At 38.5% G+C, this 19974-nt stretch overlaps 1 protein-coding gene across 5 annotated transcripts in view; it reads left to right on the top strand.

Moving 5' to 3' along the window:
- The window catches only part of FRY (FRY microtubule binding protein), a 508702-nt gene that overhangs the window by 392319 nt on the left and 96409 nt on the right, over window positions 1-19974 (top strand). For all 5 annotated transcript variants that reach the window (XM_081126905.1, XM_081126902.1, XM_081126901.1 and 2 more), the window contains 9 exons: window positions 264-449; window positions 2613-2811; window positions 4222-4343; window positions 7106-7293; window positions 8312-8406; window positions 9887-10494; window positions 11469-11566; window positions 11983-12153; window positions 16263-16403. In XM_081126905.1, coding sequence (XP_080983031.1) covers window positions 264-449; window positions 2613-2811; window positions 4222-4343; window positions 7106-7293; window positions 8312-8406; window positions 9887-10494; window positions 11469-11566; window positions 11983-12153; window positions 16263-16403 — 1808 coding nt within the window. The remainder of the gene's footprint in view (window positions 1-263; window positions 450-2612; window positions 2812-4221; window positions 4344-7105; window positions 7294-8311; window positions 8407-9886; window positions 10495-11468; window positions 11567-11982; window positions 12154-16262; window positions 16404-19974) is intronic.

Genomic DNA, 19974 nt, shown 5'->3' with positions numbered 1-19974 from the left:
GAGGGAGGAATGCTCTGTCAAGAGGTCAAGGGAAGTCCATCTATCAGCATTTTATGAGAACATGTGATTTAAGGAATGAAACATTTTATTTTCCCTAAGCCCAAATTCTTTATGTTGGTAACACAAACAGTAACAAAGAAAACTAAACATTCTTTTAAGATTCTCCCTGCCCCCCCCCCCGGGTGTCTTGGAATCTCTACTATCCCTGGAATCTAAGCAAGATTAAAATTTGTTTATATAAGAGGTTCCACATTTTGTTCCAGGTTTGGACCATTACCGGCCTGAAGTCTTTGAACACAGCAAAAACTTGCTGCTTCACCTCTTGATTGCACTCTCCTGCAACAGCAGTTTCCATGCCATTGCCTCCGTGCTCCTTCAAACTCGAGAGATGGGGGAAACTAAGATGCTAACAGTACAGCCAGCTTACCAACCTGAGTATCTCTACACAGGTAACAAAAGGAGGTGTGGCTGAAAGCCTGAAACACAGTCAAAAATTCAGAGATTACCAAAGATGTCAGTGGAGCCCACATTACCTACTCTAATGCTCTTACCCCCCATCTTTCTAAGTAATAAAGTAACAGCCCAATAAATAGGCATCATTTCACTGGATGTTAATGTGCCTCTCAAAATCCCTCTTTGTTATTGATTATTTTCGTATATTTTTCCTTATTATTATTATTATGTTTCTGCTCTTGTTAAATATGTTTCTATCAACACATTGAAAATTAATATGTCCATTGAACAAGAGCTTCAGTCTAGAACCCTGAAGGATAAGAATTCAGGAAACTGACCTTCTCCATCACCTTGAGAGGGAGTCATTTCCAAGGTGCCAGATATTTTACTGTGACTTCTGGTTTCTCTGAAGGAATTTTCACTTTATTAAATGACTGACTTTCCTGGAAGGCACTAATGAGTGGAAGTCTATTAAAAACCACTGCTGTTTTGAAACCAAGCATTTCTTCTTAGAAATGAGAATAGAAAGCATTAGCTGAGTCAAAGAAATTATTCTGTCTGTCCAGCCGTTCATGAAAGCTTTCCCAAAAGGGTTAACCAGTGGTTTTTAGTTAGAACCAGAACATTTTAAATATGTTAAAATGATGATTAACTGACGGAGTTCTGGGGCTAACTTTTTACGTAGTTATTTTGTACATGACATTGGCATTGGGCATGGTTTGGCATTTCACACAATGTCATATCCTTGAAGCTGTACCTTTTATTCATCACTGGTACTCAGCACTGCCTTGTGTTCTGAGAGATGTTAACATATATCTTTGGAAAACAAATATGAAGTCATTAACTCTGAGGTGGAAGTACCACTGACTTGTTCATCACTGAATATTTTCAAATATATTTTCTATATTATTATTACATTTGTTATAAGGTTTTTATATTGAACTACGCTACACTTAATTGAAAATAATTCAACAGCCTTTCAGAGACACAAAACTCTCTTTTCTATAGATGCTTAATTTAAAGAATCTGAAGTGTTCTGGCTGTTCTAACTCAATAAGATAAAGATGTTTTCCATTAAGCACACAACTTTAGGCTGAGAAAACTGTAATGTCTGTTAAGTTGTGTATCTCTGAGTGTGGTAGTTTTGTATTCACTATCCTACTAATGTGACATAAGTGGTTGAGAGTGGAGATTTACAAAACCAAACACAGTATCCATAGGCAAGACAGTGGTTAACTGGAATAACTGAATCTCTAGCATGCTTGAAATAAGCAGGTGCGCAAAAGGTTTGGGAAGAGTCTCCTTTTCATAAACATTTGTGTAATATTTATTGAACACCTTGTTTCAACTGTAGTTGCTTTCAAATCCACACTAAGGACCTGTGATAGAAATTGTCTTTATCTTATCATAATACAAAACTGAGGTATAAGAGAAGTCATATCAACTTCCTGAGATTATACAGTAAGTGTCAGAGATGATATTCAGGCCCAGGGCTCCTCACTCCTAATTCAATGTATCTATCAGACACACCAGAACTATGTACGTTTTATGATTTTTAAGTAGAGGGAAAGAGATGGTCGTGTGTATGTGTTTTCAAACCCATAACACATCTAGAGATGTAGAATGTTAACCAAATACAAAGTGGGGGGAAAACCATAGTATTTTCTTATACCATATGTCTTACACTAACATAATATATACTTTGTTAAAATAATTAACATACACAAAATATTTGTGATTCTGGGCACATTTACTCAAAAACAAGATGCATAACTTACTAACCAATGCTTAAGTGACTGATATTCTCAAAAATTGTATTATTTCATATGTCTAAGTAGCCTAGTATCCAGACGTAATTTATTAACAGCAGTTAGGTCTGGTGTATAGTAGAACACACACACACACACACCACTTCTTTTGTAGAAAGCATGAATTAAAACCCCACAGTAGAAACTTATTACCAAATCCACTCTGATTTACACAGCACTGTAACTATTCCATAAGCAAGAAAAGAATGAGTCTCTTTTAATCATAGCCATAACCAAAAGCAAATGTTTTCTCCAAAAAGTTGAAATAACTGCACACTTCTGTATGCTCACCTCCTGACCTCATTACGTGCCATGTCCAGCACACTCCACGTTGACCATCTTCTCAACCAGGTGGCTTTGACTTCCTGAGGGAGGACCAGTCATCGCCGGTGCCAGACTCGGGGCTGAGCTCCAGTTCCACCTCTTCCAGCATCAGTCTCGGAGGCAGCAGCGGGAACCTCCCTCAGATGACCCAAGAGGTAGAAGACGTGGACACAGCTGCTGAAACAGATGAGAAGGCCAACAAGCTCATTGAGTTCCTGACAACCAGGTAAGGAGGGCCAGGAGACAAGCTGCTGTTTTCAGGTGAGTTTTTTAAGAAAATGCCATCCTTTAAAACCACACAGATGGAAAAGCACAGAGTTCTAGCAAAATCCTGTTTTCTAAATTGCATCTGCTGGAGTCTGTGTATAAAGCAGACACTGGTAGAAGTTGTCTAAGATCCCTCTGATGTCACCATTGATGGGGAGGGAGAGTTTTGTATAACAACAGTGCAGCAGATGGCAGCAGGAGATGGTAGCACCCTTCAGTGAGCATGACTTTGTTCATCTATTAGAGCTGCCAGGATCTAGGCATCCTGAGACTTGGCAAATAACCTGCTCTGGAAGCAAAAAATATCAGCCACGGTCCACCCAGGAGCAGCTGCGGAGGGAACCATGGTCTGCTCATCCAGTCCAAGGAGTCATTTATAAATGGAAGTCAGAAACCCAAAACAGTAGGAAGCATGATAGGAAAGGAACCAAACAAATAATAAATCAAAATCAAGAAAAAGTGGGAGTGATCCCAATTTTCATGTCTTCTGGTTTTTCAAATAAGCAACTTAGTTTTAGAATTTCTACTACCCTGGGGTCCAGTATTTGTATAAAAGTGTGTTCACTTGTGACCTGGGCATGCTATTGTTCTGGGAGTCTAGTCTCAATTTGTGTTATCTGATATCTCACATTATTTCGTTTTCTTCACACAATGCATCAATTAATGAAAAAGAGAGCATTTTCTTTCGTCAGTTAATGATTCAGGGCATTCTGTGAAGCTATCAGCTCTATGTGGGATTTAATGTTCAGGAAACAGGAAGGGGCTGATGGTGCCCACACACAGGGTACTTCAAACACCTGAATGCTTTGTTGTCACCACTCACCATTGTCAATGGCATGTGTTGGGAAGGGTGTTCTCTGAAATTCTCATATCTGGCTCCATCCTATTCTTACTTTCAAAAGAAGTAAAGAGAGGCTGTTATCTTCAATTTGGTTCTACAGTGTTCAGCAACCTAATGATATGATCCTGATAAAAGAATTATCTTTCCAAGTGCTGACATGTGCATCTATATTTTATTTACAACTTTATATCATTTTATTTAACAAACACTTATGGAGCATCTATTATGTGACAAACACTGTTCTGGTGAATTGAAAGTTTTTCGTTTTGTGATTAAATGTTGTAAGGTTTTGGTTTTGTGAGTAAAACATGAAAAATATGTCTCCATAAATTAGCTAGATCTGTTTTGAGTATGCTCCTAAGCTTTATAAGACTGAAATTCACCTCCAAATTAATTAGTGACATTTTAAATATAGTGCCTAATTTTAAATATAGGCATTAATTAGTGCCTTTGGAGTTAGAATTGCATAGGTGGTTTTCAGAATGCAAACTGACAGTTATATTTTTGACACTGTGTGTTTCATTTCAGGGCATTTGGGCCACTTTGGTGCCATGAAGACATCACACCCAAAAATCAAAATTCAAAGAGTGCTGAACAACTTACAAATTTTCTACGTCATGTTTTGTCTGTATTTAAAGATTCTAAATCAGGTACTTTATCCTGTTTCCCCAAATCTCTTCTGCTTTCAGTACTTTTCTATAATTGAGTTCATTCTTCCCCATATACTACACTATATGACTACACTATATATCCTATATAGTATATATTAGAATATATACTATATACATATATCACATTATATATATGATATGTGATATGAATGATATATATCTATATTTCTGAATTTGGCATCTATAGCAGAAGACTACTCATAGGGGAGTTTTGAAGTTTATTTCAGATGTGCCTAACTGACTGATAATGTCATATATATTTGCATTATGCTCTATCAAATAATATCCCCAAAGTCACCATTCTCCTCACATCATTACCTCACTAGAATTAACTGTGTCTGTAATATTAATTTTATTTAAAGAAGGCCAAGAGAAATAAATCTTATTAATTGGGTATAGACTCAACTGTGAGGAATTATCAACCTTGCAAACTGGTTTAAAAAAAAAGAATTTTGTGATGAAAGGTTTTTGCTTTAAAAATAGTTGCTAACAATTCCATTGACTATTCTGAATCCAATGTGATTCTTGGACTATAAGACCATTATTTGAAGCCATTACCTGAATTCCATTTGGATTCAACTTGGCCTGGGCTGATCTGTATGTAAAATTTAAATGTGGTCTTTCAGCACGATGTAAGAACTGTTCCTGCCTTTTTCGTGCACCTGGCTAGACACATTCACTATGGCTTACTGGCTCCCCAGCTACTCTGATAATTAACACGTGTCACAATTTGAAACATTACAGATTAGCCACATCTCTTTTTGTTATCAGGAGATACTTATTAAAAATAATAATAATAATGATACACAGAAATGGGAAAGTCATTCCAGGAATAGGATGGCCTAGGTTTCTAGTCTTGAATTTCCCCTTTGGAATTTCTTTGAAATATAAAGACCTCTTCTATTGGTATTTTCCCCATTTTAAAAGTCACTTAAAATTGCACATAGCCCAAAGAAGAAATTTACTGTTGTATGTGAATGATTTATTTGTCTAAAACTCTTAACTGTATGAAGTTAATAAAAATGAGAAAACATATGGATGCCTTACACTGTATTTTTGGCAGGTGTCTTTTCACACCTTACCTATTTTTACCCACTACAATTTCCTTGTACATCGCTTCTCTCTGCCAGTTTCCACTATAGCACAATAAAATGTATCCGTGGAAACACTTGTATTAGTCAGGATAGCATAGCTACTGAAACAAACAACTCCCAGGGCTCAAACACTCAACATAATCGGTTATTTCTGGATCACGTAACAGTTTAATGTGGATGTTGAGCAGGCGGCCTTCTACCTGGCGGCCATCCATCCTGTGGCTCTGCCTCCTAGAGAAGGAAGAGAGAGTGGGGCATTATTCAGAGGAGTTTACATGCCAGGCCTGAATGTGGCGACCAGTGCCTCTTCCCACATTCCCTGGCCAGAATTCAGGCACATGGTCACACCTAACTGCAAGGAAGGCTGCTAGATGTAGATTCACTGTGTGACCAGGGAGATGCCATACATTGAATAACTTTTCTTAAAGGCCACTGTCATATGGGTAGTGGAGTCTGCAGTCCTCCTAAGGGAGTTCGAGTCTTCAGCTCATGATGATTTAAATAAGGTTTTGTTCACCACCAGGGGACCTACCCCACATATAAAATGTTTTAAGTAGGAAAACATGTTTTAAAAAACAAAATAAAGACATAAAAGAACATCATTGAAACATGACCCATTCATAAGTTGTGACGTGCCTCTGTGAGTTTAACCCTGCATTTACCACCCTGGATTTGCCTGAGTCCACTTCCCAGGACCCTTTGTTCCCTCTGCAGGAACATTTTCTTATATTGTCAACATGTCCCCAGGGTCAAGCACCCAAGGATAACTAAGAAAAATAACACTGAATTATCCCTCCTGATCCACTTTCACATCACCATCAAATGTGCCTCCAGGTCACAGAGACAGCCAAAGTCACTTTACATAGTATGCTCTGACGCTCTGCAGAGCAAGGCCCATGTACAAGGCAATAGCCCAGACTTCAATTATGGGCTTTTCCTCACTTTTTAATTTCCATCTGGTCAAATGGTTTTCTGATGACTGAGATTCCCTTCATGTTATTGGAAGAACACATATTCTGGTGGAGGTTTACTATGGTTGCTTTTTCTGCAGTGTCCACATTTCTATATCTGCATATTTATAGGCCATTCTGAGGAGCAAAGACTTGGGTCCAGGCCTCAGTTGTGTTTAGACTTACCTATATTCACTAATAGCTTCCTCTACATTCACAAGTACTCAGAACATTTGTTTCTAACCAATTGTCTTATGAAAAGAAAAGCTGTGAAAATATCCCACGTAAAAAGTAGTACAGAACAAGAATGTGGGGAAATAGAAGGGTAATAAATAGTAATACATTTGGGAGCACATATGTGTCACATACTGTACTAAGCACTGTTAAAGTTAATTTTCACGAAACTTCTATGAGATAGATGCTATTATTCACAAGGTAATAAGGAAACAGGCACAGCAAGAATAAGTTTTTTTCTGAGTCTGAAAACTTCTGGTTCAAAACCAAGACTTTTTCTACTAAACTATGCTCTTTAAGATTTATTAAAATTTTTGTGTTTGCTTGTTTAATTATTAATTTTTAAATAAGTACCACAGGACATAGCCATGTGCAGTGAACCTGTTTCAAACCTTCAGATAACTGTTGCCCCAGACTTTGCAGAGTGGCAGCTGATCTGGTCTCTGGCCTCTTGGTGCCCTAGGCTTCCGTCTGGAGCAACACTTGAGTGAGGTTGCATTGCAGACAGCCCTGGCGAGCTCTTCAAGGCACTATGCCTGTCGGTCCTTCCAGATATTCCGGGCAATCAAACAACCTCTCTCAGCACATGCCTTGTCTGACCTTCTCTCGAGACTGGTGGAGGTGATTGGAGAACATGGCGATGAGATTCAGGTAGGGAAGAAAAGACCACCAAACATCCTGTTTCTCTCATTTTAGAGAGAAGGAGCTAACGACCTTCTGAGAACCTTGTCTCTCTTGCCAATTATTCCAGTCCTTTGGACACGTACAATTCATAAAAAAATTTTAGAGGTTGACTTTTATATTTACAAAAGTCATTCCCAGGAGTCTTACTCTAGAAACTCCACAGCTATTATTTGTCTTATTCAAGCTAACAACTGAACATTCTTTGGTGACTCTTCTTTGTTGTTTGTTGTTAGTTTTATTTGGTAGAGGACAGAAAATTGTTATGTGTTTTTTGTCATTTTGCAACTAACCTAGAACGTAGTTGTGCAAACTCCCACCCAGAGACAAGACCTCCATTGTATCCATGCAAAGCACTACGCTTCTCTGCATGATCAGCCTTCAGTAAACTGGGAAGAGCTGAAGAAGTAATGGAGAGAGTGGATGTCACAAAAAGACCCTGTAGGTAGAGCCCAGAGACTGGGGACCTGAGCAGGTTGAAAGCCAAGGGCATTACCTGCTCTGTAGCTTGGGTCAAGCCTTATTTTCATCAGAAATGTGCTTGCATCTAAGGAGGCTGCATGCCTATAGCTTATTTTCCTCCTCCTGGTCATGAGAAGTGCTGTTTAAAATGCCACTGAGGCACAGCCTTTGCACACATCTCTCAATCTCTGCCTTCAGACATTGCAGCTCTGGATTTCAAATGCCCACCATGCCTGCCACCTTTAGCCTTGTCCATTCCCTGCTGGATTTCAAATGAGATTGCTCTGTGGAGGACCTCAGACCTAGGAAAATAAATCTTTATTATCTGCTAACTCCTGGGCCACCAGAATTTCCTCAGTGGCCCTTAAAATTTGTTTTTAAACTTTGTAAATTAAAGTACTAATAAGTACTCAGCTTTCAATGATATTAACATTATTTGAATAAAGTTTGCATTAATTAAATTTATATCCAGGAAGTTAACAGTGGTTACAAGCAGTCCAAAATATTGTCTCTGCATATTTGTCAGGGTTATGTAATGGAAGCACTCCTGACTTTGGAAGCTGCCGTGGATAACTTGTCTGACTGCTTGAAGAACAGTGATCTCCTAACTGTATTATCTCGGTGAGAACCAGCTTAATGGCATTTTGAAATCAAATATACTGTACTGAATACTTGGGAGATTCCTTGACTTTGGGCAAAGCCCAAAGAAAAAAATCTAGTTTTTGAAGTCTATTGATGACCTGAAAAAGTATGTATCACATTTTCTTAAATTAAAAAAAAAGGGGGGTTGGGGGGAGTTATGACACACACACATATATACACATTATAAAAGTATTTTAAAATGTCAGGAAGATAGATACCAAATGTTATCTCTAAATAATACCAATAACAATGATTTTTCATTTTCTTTTTTATGTCTTTAAGTATTTTTCAAATTTTATATATTAGATTGTACACAGAAAATAAAACTAAATATTATTTTAAATAAATAAGCACAAAACTCATCTGAACCATCACTATAAAAACAGTTGGAATAAATGTTGATTTTACTTGCAGAATTTCTACCTTAGGATCTTTTTTATTTTATAATTCCTTTGCTTCTGCTGGTGTTTAATAACCCATTTCAGATCATTCACAATTCCATATTCTGCCTGTAAAATTGAGTTCCTTGTGCTTAAAACTGAATCAGTAATGTTATATTGCATTGGGCCTTCTTTCATTGTTAAGTTGAGCGTTTTTTATGGGTAGGTAAGCTTGCTGACATCATACGTATTTATCTGTATAAACCTACAGCTTCATCTAAATTAGTAAAAATTATCAGAATGTTGATAAAGAGTTTTACCTTTTTAGCCTGAAATAAGCTTTGAAATCATCTTTCACAAATTAAGTGCAAAAAACTTCCTTTGACACAAATATTTACTATTTTCTTTCTTGATAATATGTTCATTTCCTTTTTTTTAAAAAAATATATCTTATTGATTTCAGAGAGAGGAAAGGAGAGGGAGAGAGAGAGAGAGAAACATCAATGATGAGAGAGTCATTGATCGGCTGCCTACTGCACGCCCCCAACCGGGGATCAAGCCTGCAACCCGGGCAGTGCCCTGATCGGGAATCGAACCCCTATCGTGCAGTGCCCTGATTGGGAATCGAACCCCTATCGCCCAGATCCTAGGTCGACTCTCAACCGCTGAGCCACGCCCGGCAGGGCCATTTCTATTCTTATCACTCAGTTAATAGAATATTAAAGTTTGTACCCAGCATGTATATTTCATTTCATAATTATTTCTACCCAAATTCAAAATATCTAAAAAAGGAGATCAGCCAATTACTTATATCTTTAACCTATCAATAAATGGAAGTTACTATTAGGTTTTGTTTTTTTGTTGGTGTGATGTTTGATTTTCTTGTTAAGCTTGTAAAGTTTTCTTTTTCATCCTTTTAAGTTTAAGAATAAGAACACATATTTCTTTAAGTTTATGAGTATGGACAAAAAGGAATAGATAGTGATATTTCCAAAGAATGATTTCCCTCCCTTGTTCATCAGTGAATCTTCTCTGAAGCATGTTGGCTTTCTACTGAACTTTTTCATTTGTATACCCAGTTCTTCGTCACCAGATTTAAGCTCTAGCACTAAACTCACAGCAAGCAGAAAGAGCACAGGACAACTAAATATGAACCCTGGAACAGCCACTGGCAACACAGCAACCGCAGAACGCAGCCGGCATCAGAGAAGCTTCTCTGTGCCCAAGAAGTTTGGTGTTGTCGACCGATCCTCAGACCCACCTCGGAGTGCCACACTGGACAGAATCCAAGCTTGTACCCAGCAAAGCCTCTCCTCAAAAACCAGAAGCTCATCCTCCTTGAAGGACAGCCTCACAGACCCATCACACATAAATCATCCAACCAACCTGTTGGCCACCATCTTTTGGGTCACAGTTGCCTTGATGGAATCTGATTTTGAGTTTGAATACCTAATGGCCTTAAGGCTGTTGAACAGACTGCTGGCTCACATGCCACTGGATAAAGCTGAGAATCGAGAAAAACTTGAGAAACTCCAGGCACAGCTCAAGTGGGCAGACTTCTCAGGGTTACAGCAGCTGCTGCTGAAAGGGTTCACCTCCCTCACCACCACAGACCTGACCCTGCAGCTTTTCAGTTTGCTGACACCAGTGTCCAAAGTATCCATGGTGGACTCATCCCAAGCCATCGGTAAAGCCAACACACTCCCTGTCTTACAATTCTGGTGTTTAGGTCCATGTTTATCTAATAAGAAAATGTGGGTTTATTGCTTTTAGCAGTTCTGCTTAGAAATGTTTTGTTGGGACTAGTTTGTTTTATCTTTTAAATTTTTATATAACATAAGTCATAATTATTTATAATTTAGAAGATATTTTTAAGGCAATAGCATAAAAGGGACTGATATATAAGATATCGGTCACTTCTTTATGACTTCCATATCAAACTGCAGATACTGTTAGTTTATTCCATTGCTCTTGTACACATATTGTTTCTTTTTTTTCTTAACTCCTAAATCTCTTATTTTTTTTAGACTTTCTTTTCCTCCTGAGAATTCTCTTGATTCCCTGTTGTTTTGAATTAAGCCAAATCAACAAATAAGATTTTTTTTAAATGTTTTTATTGATTTGAGAGAGAGAGAGAAGGAGAGGGAGAGAGAAACATCAATTACCGCCTCCTACTGGGGATCAAGCCCTCAACCCAGACATGTGCCCTGACCGGGAATCAAACCGTCAACCTTCCCATGCATAGAACAATGCTCAACAAACTGAGCAACACCAGCCAGGGCAACAAACTAGATTTTTAATACCATCGCATGTGGTACGTGATAAGCTAGAGCTCATCACAGTGGTGCCAAGCAATTCCTCTTTTAAAGAGCCTTTTTGATTACATAGATAAGATTTACATGATTCACCTGTGTCCTCTCATACAGGTTTTCCTTAAACTATGTTTTTTGATAAAATTTCAAACTGGGGCTTCCATTCATTTTATTCTGCTTTTTAAATTTTTGGTTATACATTTTTCCGGATTTTGTTAGATCACATTAAAGCTGCTTCAAAAAACTGCATTTGCATGACCTCAGGATGAAATCTGTAATGTGCTTTAGCACTGTTAACAGCTAAAATGCACCATATTCAGCCATCTCCATTGTATTCTCCCTGGCCCAGGGTTTCCTCTGAATGTCCTGTGTCTCCTGCCCCAGCTGATTCAGCACTTTGAGAACCCAAATCAGTTCTGTAAGGATGTAGCCGACAGGATCGCTCAGGTATGGCTTACAGTTCCACTCAGGCAACCCCATGTAGGCTTCTCAGAAGGCCCACCATACCAGGCTGGGAGATGGCAATGAGTTTCACAAAACCCCAAAATAATAACTGATAGTGCTCATCATTAACTTTCTGGGTGGCTGATGCATAATGTCTCTTTTGATTTCATTATTGAAAAAGCAGGTGGAAAGAATTAGTGAAAATTATACTAGCGAAATTACTAAGATGAGCACTTACACAGCCTATCAAAAAGTGTGTGTGTGTGTGTGTGTGTGTGTGTGTGTGTGTGTGTGTGTGTGTGTGTGTGTGTGTGTGTGTGATCGGTTTTCCTGACTGCCAGGACTGAAACTGAAATTGCTGACATTTCTTCCTATTCATCAGGCCATTTTATATCTGATTGATTTTCCTCTCCTGTAAGGTTTGTTTGGAAGAAAAGAACCCCAAACTTTCCAATCTTGCACACGTCATGACTCTTTATAAAACACACAGCTACACAAGGGACTGTGCCACTTGGGTCAACGTCGTCTGCCGGTACCTTCATGAAGCATATGCTGACATCACCTTGAACATGGTTACTTACCTGGCAGAGGTAAGCTCTTCAATTATTATAATTTCCCTGGGTGAAATATTTATATGGAACTGATAAGACTTCATTATTGAACGCATATTATACATATAGTATTCCATCTATGTTGGAATCATTTTAAATCCTCACTACAACCCAGTGATGTAGATACTATTATAAGAACTTGAGGCCCAGGCAGGTTTAGTAATATGCCTTAAGTTTAAGGCAGCAGAGCCTGCTTTGAACCCCGGCAGAGATGCCCCTACAGCTTAAACTTCTTTATACTGCACTGACACCTGTCAGCACGTGGCAGCAGCAAGCAGCTTTTATCCTAATTACTCTCAGTGTTCAAATCTTATTTAAGAAGTCACTATGTGGCTTGATATGTTTAATGGTCATTTCTCTGAACTAATTCACAAAGTACACATTTTGAAATAACATTTTATCTTCATCTCTTATGTTTGCTTTTAGAATTGGAATGGGGTTTTTGTCCCCCTACAAATGTGTTCCTACTCTGATTTCGGTGTTGGTTGGTGCTAGAAATACACAGCATATGGGACTAGGAATGACATGTATTCTGTTTAGCAACTGCAGTCCCCAACCAGCCTAGTGCACAAGGTCAGGAACTCTATGAGGAAATAACTGAGAACAGTTGCCTTGTTTAGCATTTTCAGTGTTGCTTTTCCTTTGGGGACATGCCTTCATGCCTCTGCCAGGGCCTTGTCAGAAGTGGTGAGGACAGCCCATTCTAACTTCAGTTATGTCACCCCCTCAGCATCCAGACAGGTTAAAAAAATCAATCACTTTCTTAAAGGCTCCACAGGACTGAAAGCCTCTGCCTGGAAGAGGGTAGTTGTCCCATCATCAACATTTATGGTTGATCCTGCAGAATTTTGATTTGCGATATGGGTCTAAAATATGTGATCTGTACTCAACTGTCACAGCCCTGATTCATTTGCTCTTTCCATCCTCCCATCCTTGTACTTTAAAGAGCCTTCAGAAGTGCCATCTGGCTGCTTCTGATTATCACTCTGGTCACATCTATCCCCCCAAGAGTTAATGAGCCAGTTAATGAGCTAACATGCACACCTCAGCATGCAGGAGTGAAAGATAACCTGTGCAAATGTCCTGCTTACAAAGGTAGGTGGTGCCTGTCTTTACAAAGGTAGCATGTGAAGTAGCAAGGAGGCAAACTTATTTGGATTGCTAGACATAAAAGTTTCAAAAATACAAAAGAGATGTGACATATCCATACAAAGCAATATTGATATTTAGGAATGAAGTATTGACACATGCTACAGCATAGATGAACCTTGAAACCATTCTACTCAGTTAAATAAGCTAGGCACAAAAGGACAAAAATTATATGATTCCACTTACATGAGGTATGTAGAATAGGTAAATTAATAGAGACAGAAAGTAGAGTAGTGGTTGCCAGGGGTTGGGGGCAGGGATTGATGAGGAGTTACTGTTTTATAGTTTTAGCTTGGCATGGTGAACACATTCTGGAAATAAATTGTGGTGATGGCTGTGCAACAATGTGAATGTACTTAATGCCACTAAATTGTTCACTTAAAAACAGTTAAAATGGTAAATGTTATATATATATTACCACAATAAAAAACAAGTAGCCCTGACCAGTATCGCTCAGTTCATTAGAGTGTCATCCCTTTCCCCGAAGAGTCACAGATTCAATTCCCAGTGAGGGCACAGACCTGGGTTGCAGGTTTGGTTCCCAGTTAGGGCACGTATGGGAGGCAATCAATCAATGTTTCTCTCTCACATCAATGTTTCTCGCTGTCTCTCCCCCACTTCTAAAATCAATGAAAATCATATCCTTGGGTGAGGATTTTAAAAAGTAAAAATAGATTACCCAATTTGTTTTTCAGCCCTTATCACAAATTGTCACCAACATTTTCATTATGAACTTAACATCCCACCATATATAATATACAGTAATACCTATTTCTATTACTCACATGTTCTTATAGCTGTTGGTCATGCACATACATATAACTTAACTTAGTTGTGGTCAGTATTTCCATTGAACCTGCTCTGTTCACTGAACATTTACTTTGTGTGTGTATTGCTATGTGTTGACATAGCTCACATGGTGTCACTTAAAATAACTGCGGAATTCTATCAGGTAGATATAGCACAATTTGCTGAACCGTCTCCCTTTTGTTGTTTGTGTTCACAATTATTTTCTATTACAAGTGGTCCTTTTATGTAGACTTTTTATCAGATCATATTTAGATCATTTCTTCTAGTGGCATTTCGCAAAGTAACTCTCCAGGTAAAGGGCATGAATGTATGGATATGTTATGAGTTCTACACATTTCAGAAATTGGTCTTCACAGAGATTTTCCATCTTTACAGTACTGCAATGTATAAATATTCTTGTTTCCCTTTAGCCCCACTAAACTATCATTCTATTTATTAGTTATTTATCAGTTATTATTGTTGGTACTTTAAAATTATTCTCTTGATGTATTTCCTTTCTAGTGAATATATTCATTTTTCCACATACTAGGTTTGCATAGTAGTGTATTTCTTCATGTGTTAACTGCTCAGTTACTTCTTTTGACTACTTTTGATGTGGAATTTGAGCATTTATTTGAATCATTTCTATTAATTCTTCACTCTGAACCTTTTATCATGATGTTTGTCACATATATTTTCTCATTATTGTGCTCTTCTTTTTGAAAATATTATGATTATTTTTCTGATTATAAAAGCATTATGTGTTCAAAAGGTAAATTTGGAAGGTGCAGATAAGTTTAAAAAAAGATAAAAAGAAAAGAAAAAGTATCCAATAACATATTATTTAGAGAGAAGCACTATTAACATTTTGTTGGATTTCTTTCCAATGTTATTTCTATATAACACACATTCACATCAAAACCAGCATCTTATTACAGAGAAACTATCTACACTTCCTATTTCTTTTTTTATTGAATTTATTGGAGTGACATTGGTTAAGAAAATTATATAGGTTTCAGGTGTACAATTTTTTTTTAATATATATTTATTGATTTCAGAGAGAGGAAATGAGAGGGAGGGAGAGAGAGAGAAACATCAATGATGAGAGACTCATTGATTGGCTGCCTAGCCAGCAACCCGGGCATGTGCCCTGACCGGGAATCAAACCCTGATCACCTGGATCCTAGGTCAACACTCAACCACGCCTGGCCAGGCTCAGGTGTACAATTCTATAAAACATTCTTCCTCTTTCACTTACTGTTAGCTAATATCTTGCACTATCTTTAAAAATGTCATCCTGCCCGGCCGGGCGTAGCTCAGTGGTTGAGCATCGACTTAGGATCCAGGCGATCGGGGTTCGATTCCCTGTCAGGGCACATGCCCGGGTTGCGGGTTAGGCAGCCAATCGATGACTCTCTCATCACTGATGTTTCTATCTCTCTCTCACCCTCCTTTCCTCTCTCTGAAATCAATAAAGATATATTAAAAAAATAAAAATAAAAATGTCATCCTATTGACTACATGATGTCTGTAAGCATACAATTCACCATAATTTATATATCCATTTCCCTAGTGGCCAACATTTCAATTGCTTACAGAGCTTTCTTGTTTTGTATTGTGTGGGGGGTTTTTCCCCACCATTATAAATAATGCCATGGTAAAAACTCATACTTAAATATCAGTGTTTATCGCTAGGTTTGGAAAAGTTCCTAAAAGTATAATTACTATTTCAAAAGATTTGAACCATTTTAGTACTCTTGATCTCAATTGCTGAATTATCTAATTTACGTGTCCACTGATGTGTAAGAATGTCCATCTTATATCCTCACCAATACTATTATCAATTCCTAATCTTTGCCAATTCAATAACTGATAAATTGTATCTTTTGTTTTCATTTGTAATTTCAATAATTAGTGGCGTTTGATGCTTTCCTTTTGAGGTTTATTTTGTTATATTCCATTGTGTGAATATTACATTTATATATTCAGAGCTGCCTACATGGCCTTTGATAATATCTTCATTTCTTCAGTAGTTAGGATTTTCTTCCCCTCTGTGGAAATATTCAATCATAAATGAATTGGGAAAGATTGGTGCTTCTATGTGAAAAGCTGGCATCAGACTGACTAAGACTGTGCCTTGCCTTCCACAGTTGCTGGAGAAAGGCCTCCCAAGCATGCAGCAGCCCCTCCTGCAGGTCATCTACAGCCTGCTCAGCTACATGGATCTTTCAGTTGTTCCTGTAAAGCAGTTTAATGTGGAAGTTCTAAAGACCATCGAGAAATATGTGCAAGTGAGTATTTAAATAACTGCACTTATGAGCCAGGGAGTCACTACAGAAGGACTGAGGCCTTGTATGTAGCTTGCACTTGGCCACCCATCTGAGTATTCATTGATATTCTAATACACTGAGACAGTCTGGAGTGATAGCTGACCACACCCCGAGTAGCACACTGAGCAGACAGACAGGACCAGGCCCTGATGAGTTTCTTCAGAGGACACACATACACCTTTTGGGGCTTACAGGTTGGATATTAAAAGCACACACTGGCTGAGAGGGCAGAGCCAGGGTCTTGTTGTAATTTCCCATTTCAAAGAAGGAGAAAGGGAGAAGGAATTTGCATGTCCCTGTTTCTAGACCAGGTGTTTCAGTATGCAAAGAGTTAATTCAGAGGGTCAAATTACCACTTTAAAGTTGAGGGAACTAAGGTTAAGTAACTTGTATAAATGTACTTGGAAATACTCCAGCAAACAAACCAAAGAAAATGTTGGGATAAACAAATCAAGATGATGAAATGTACATGGGGATACATTTTACTAGCCTCTCTGTTTTGTGTATATTTGAATATTTCTATAGTCTTTTTAAAAAAATTTTAAGACCACCTTGTTAAACCATACAAAAGAATAAACTCAAAATTGATTAATGACTTAAATGTAAGATTCAAAACCATAAAACTCCTAGAAAAAAACATAGGCAGTAAAATCTCAGACGTTTCTCATAGCAATTTTTTTTCTGACATAACACCTTGGGAAAAGGAAACAAAATTAATAAATAAACAAATGGGACTACCTTAAAATAAAAAGAGTTTGCAAATCAAAGGAAACCATCAACAAAATGAGAGTACATATTCTCCAATGATACATCTGATAAAGGGTTAATATCCAAAATTTATAAAGAACTCAGTTTGACACCAGAAGAACAAACAACCCAATTAAAAAGTGGACAGAAGACCTGAATAGACATTTCTCCAAAGAAGACATACAGGTAGCCAATAGACACACACAAAAATGTTCAATGTCACTAGTCATCAGAGAAATGCAAATTAAAACTACAAGGAGATACCAACACGCACCTGTCAGAATGATTTTCATCAATAAATTAACAACTGCCCTGGCTGGTTTTGCTCAGTGGTTGGAGTGTAGGCCACAGACCAAAGGGTCCAGGGTTCCATTTCAGCCAAGGGCATGTACCTCAGTTGCAGGCTCCATCCCAGCTGAGTGTGGGGCAGGCAACCAAATGATATGTCTCACATCAGTGTTTCTCTCCCTCTCTCCCTCTCTCTGTCTTCTCTCCCCCTTCTCCCTCTCTCTCTCTCCCCCTTCCACTCTCTCTGAAAAGTAATAGAAAAAATATCCTTGGGTAAAGATTAAAAAATAATAATAAAGAAATCAACAACCATCTGTTGGTGAAGATGTGAAGAAAAGGGAACCCTAGCACACTACTGGAGGGAGTGCAGATTGGTGCAACCACTGTGGAAAGTAGTATGGAGTTTCCTCAAAAAATTAAAAATGGGATTGCCTTATGACCCTGAGATTCCACTTCTAGGAATATATCAAAAGAAAACCAAAACACTAATTCAAAAGAATATGTGCACCCCTATGTTCATTGCAGTGTTATTTACAATAGCCAAGATTTGGAAGCAGCCAAAGTGTCCATCAGTGGATAAAAAAAGTTGTGGTACATTTACACAATAGAATACTACTTGGCCATGAAAAAGAAGGGAACCTTGCCCTTTACAACAGCATGGATGGACCTAGAGAGTATTATGCTCAGTGAAATAAGCCAGCTGTATATCTGAAACTGGTGCAGAAGGGTATTGAATGTAAACTGTGGTTGAAAAATAAAAAGAATATTAAAAAACAAAAAAGAAACTAGCCCCAATATCTTATTCAGTATATGGTGGAGCTGGAACCCATGTCCACCTGGTTTCAAAGCCAGTGCCTGTTTTCTTATATGGGTACCCTTCCTAGCAGGACACTTGCTGAATATCAACAAACACCTACAGATTGATTCTTCAAAGCCTTACCCAGGACTACTAGGAAAAATGAAAGAAACAAAAAATTTTAAAAAGAAATATTAAGAAAGCCAACCAGAACAGTTTCCTAGAGGCTGGAAGTTAACATGAAACACATGACCACAGACTAAACATGGGGGGCCCCAGGCCATTGGGAGCAGTACAGGGTCACCATGGGGTAAAGCGGGGAGGGCCCAGCTCAGGAGCATAGAGATCCTGCTTGCCACATCTAGTCAGGCTATTTTGCTTCAGGGGTGTACTTGGTGAGTTTCAGAGTTCAAGAGTAAATACTCAGTTTCCTCTGATTAAACTCATTGACAAAACCATTCACTGTAATTTAAAACATTTCTTTTCATCTTCATTTACCAATCATATTACTTGCCAATATTATTTTAATGCTTAAAAGTGATTTCCAAGTGTTTTAGTTTTTCCTTTTTCAGGTGATTCCAATAATAGTTGTGCCATGTGGTAGGTGTTAGCTAACATTTTCTCACTTCACAGCACTCATGGAAGACAGAGGGTCAGCTAACATCTTCCTACTAATTGTCTGTCCCGTTTATGGCTTTATTGGGCTGCATATTCTATCCTAAGCCCTTGGGCCATCTCTGGTACTAGATATCTTAAATGGTAGCTAATTTCACATTCAAACCATGACCACTCTTGTGCAAACTGAACCGCAAAGGAAATATGTTTTATATCATGTGCTTCTATCCCAAAGCTTAGGCAAATAATAATAACAGCTTTTATCAAATTGGTTTATATATGTTTAATGTTTTTTTGTGGGAGGACTTCAGCCTGCCTGGGGGTTGTCAGGGAGACAGAGGTGGTACAACAAAGTGAGTTTTACAGGAAGAGTCGGAGTCTGATAAGCCAATGAGAGGAAGGGCATTCCAGAACCACGGACTAGCATGAGTAAAGGCACAGTGGCTAAGGGGCCTGGCTTGGTTTGGGGGCTACCAGGGGTGGCCTGGGGCAGATCACCTCTGTGGGCCCTGCTCAGAGTATGGACTCCACCCTGTCCACCAGAGGGAAGCCTAGAAGGAGTGCAGGCAGGCAAGTGGTCTGAAGAGCTCTGAAAGACCACTGCAGCTGGGATGGGTGTGATGGATGTAAGTAGAGACTGCCAGCAGGGAGACCAGGTCATTGAAATAGTCCAGACAGAGGCTGGAGAGGCTTCAACTGAGCCTGGGCCAGCAGGAATGGTGAGGAGGGAAGACATTGGAAGGGAGGGACAGAAAGGAGTTAAGAACAGCTCCAGATTCCTGGGTTAGGTCATGAGGAAAATACGGAGCAGAAAGAGAAGAGGACTGGGGGCAGAGACCAGGTGCCCGGGAACAAAAGGGGTGGGAAAAGCCCGAGAAGTGGAGAGGACTGAGGGAGACTGAAAACTGGCAGTGGGAGAATTTTGAAAAAGAGTGGTCAGTAGCATAAATGCATTCAGGGTTGTTTGGGGTTTTTGTTTTGTTCTCTGCTTCTTGTTTTTCAAATTCACCACATTAGCAAAAATGGTACCTTATTTTAAAATGCATTATTTGAATATGGACAAAAGAGGTCTTTTTTTTGCTTGTT

This window comes from Miniopterus schreibersii (genome assembly GCF_964146895.1).
Source record: "Miniopterus schreibersii genome assembly, chromosome: 2".
Classification (NCBI taxonomy): domain Eukaryota; kingdom Metazoa; phylum Chordata; class Mammalia; order Chiroptera; family Miniopteridae; genus Miniopterus; species Miniopterus schreibersii.
Note: the sequence above shows the minus strand (reverse complement) of the source record. Positions and strands in the feature narration are given on the sequence as shown.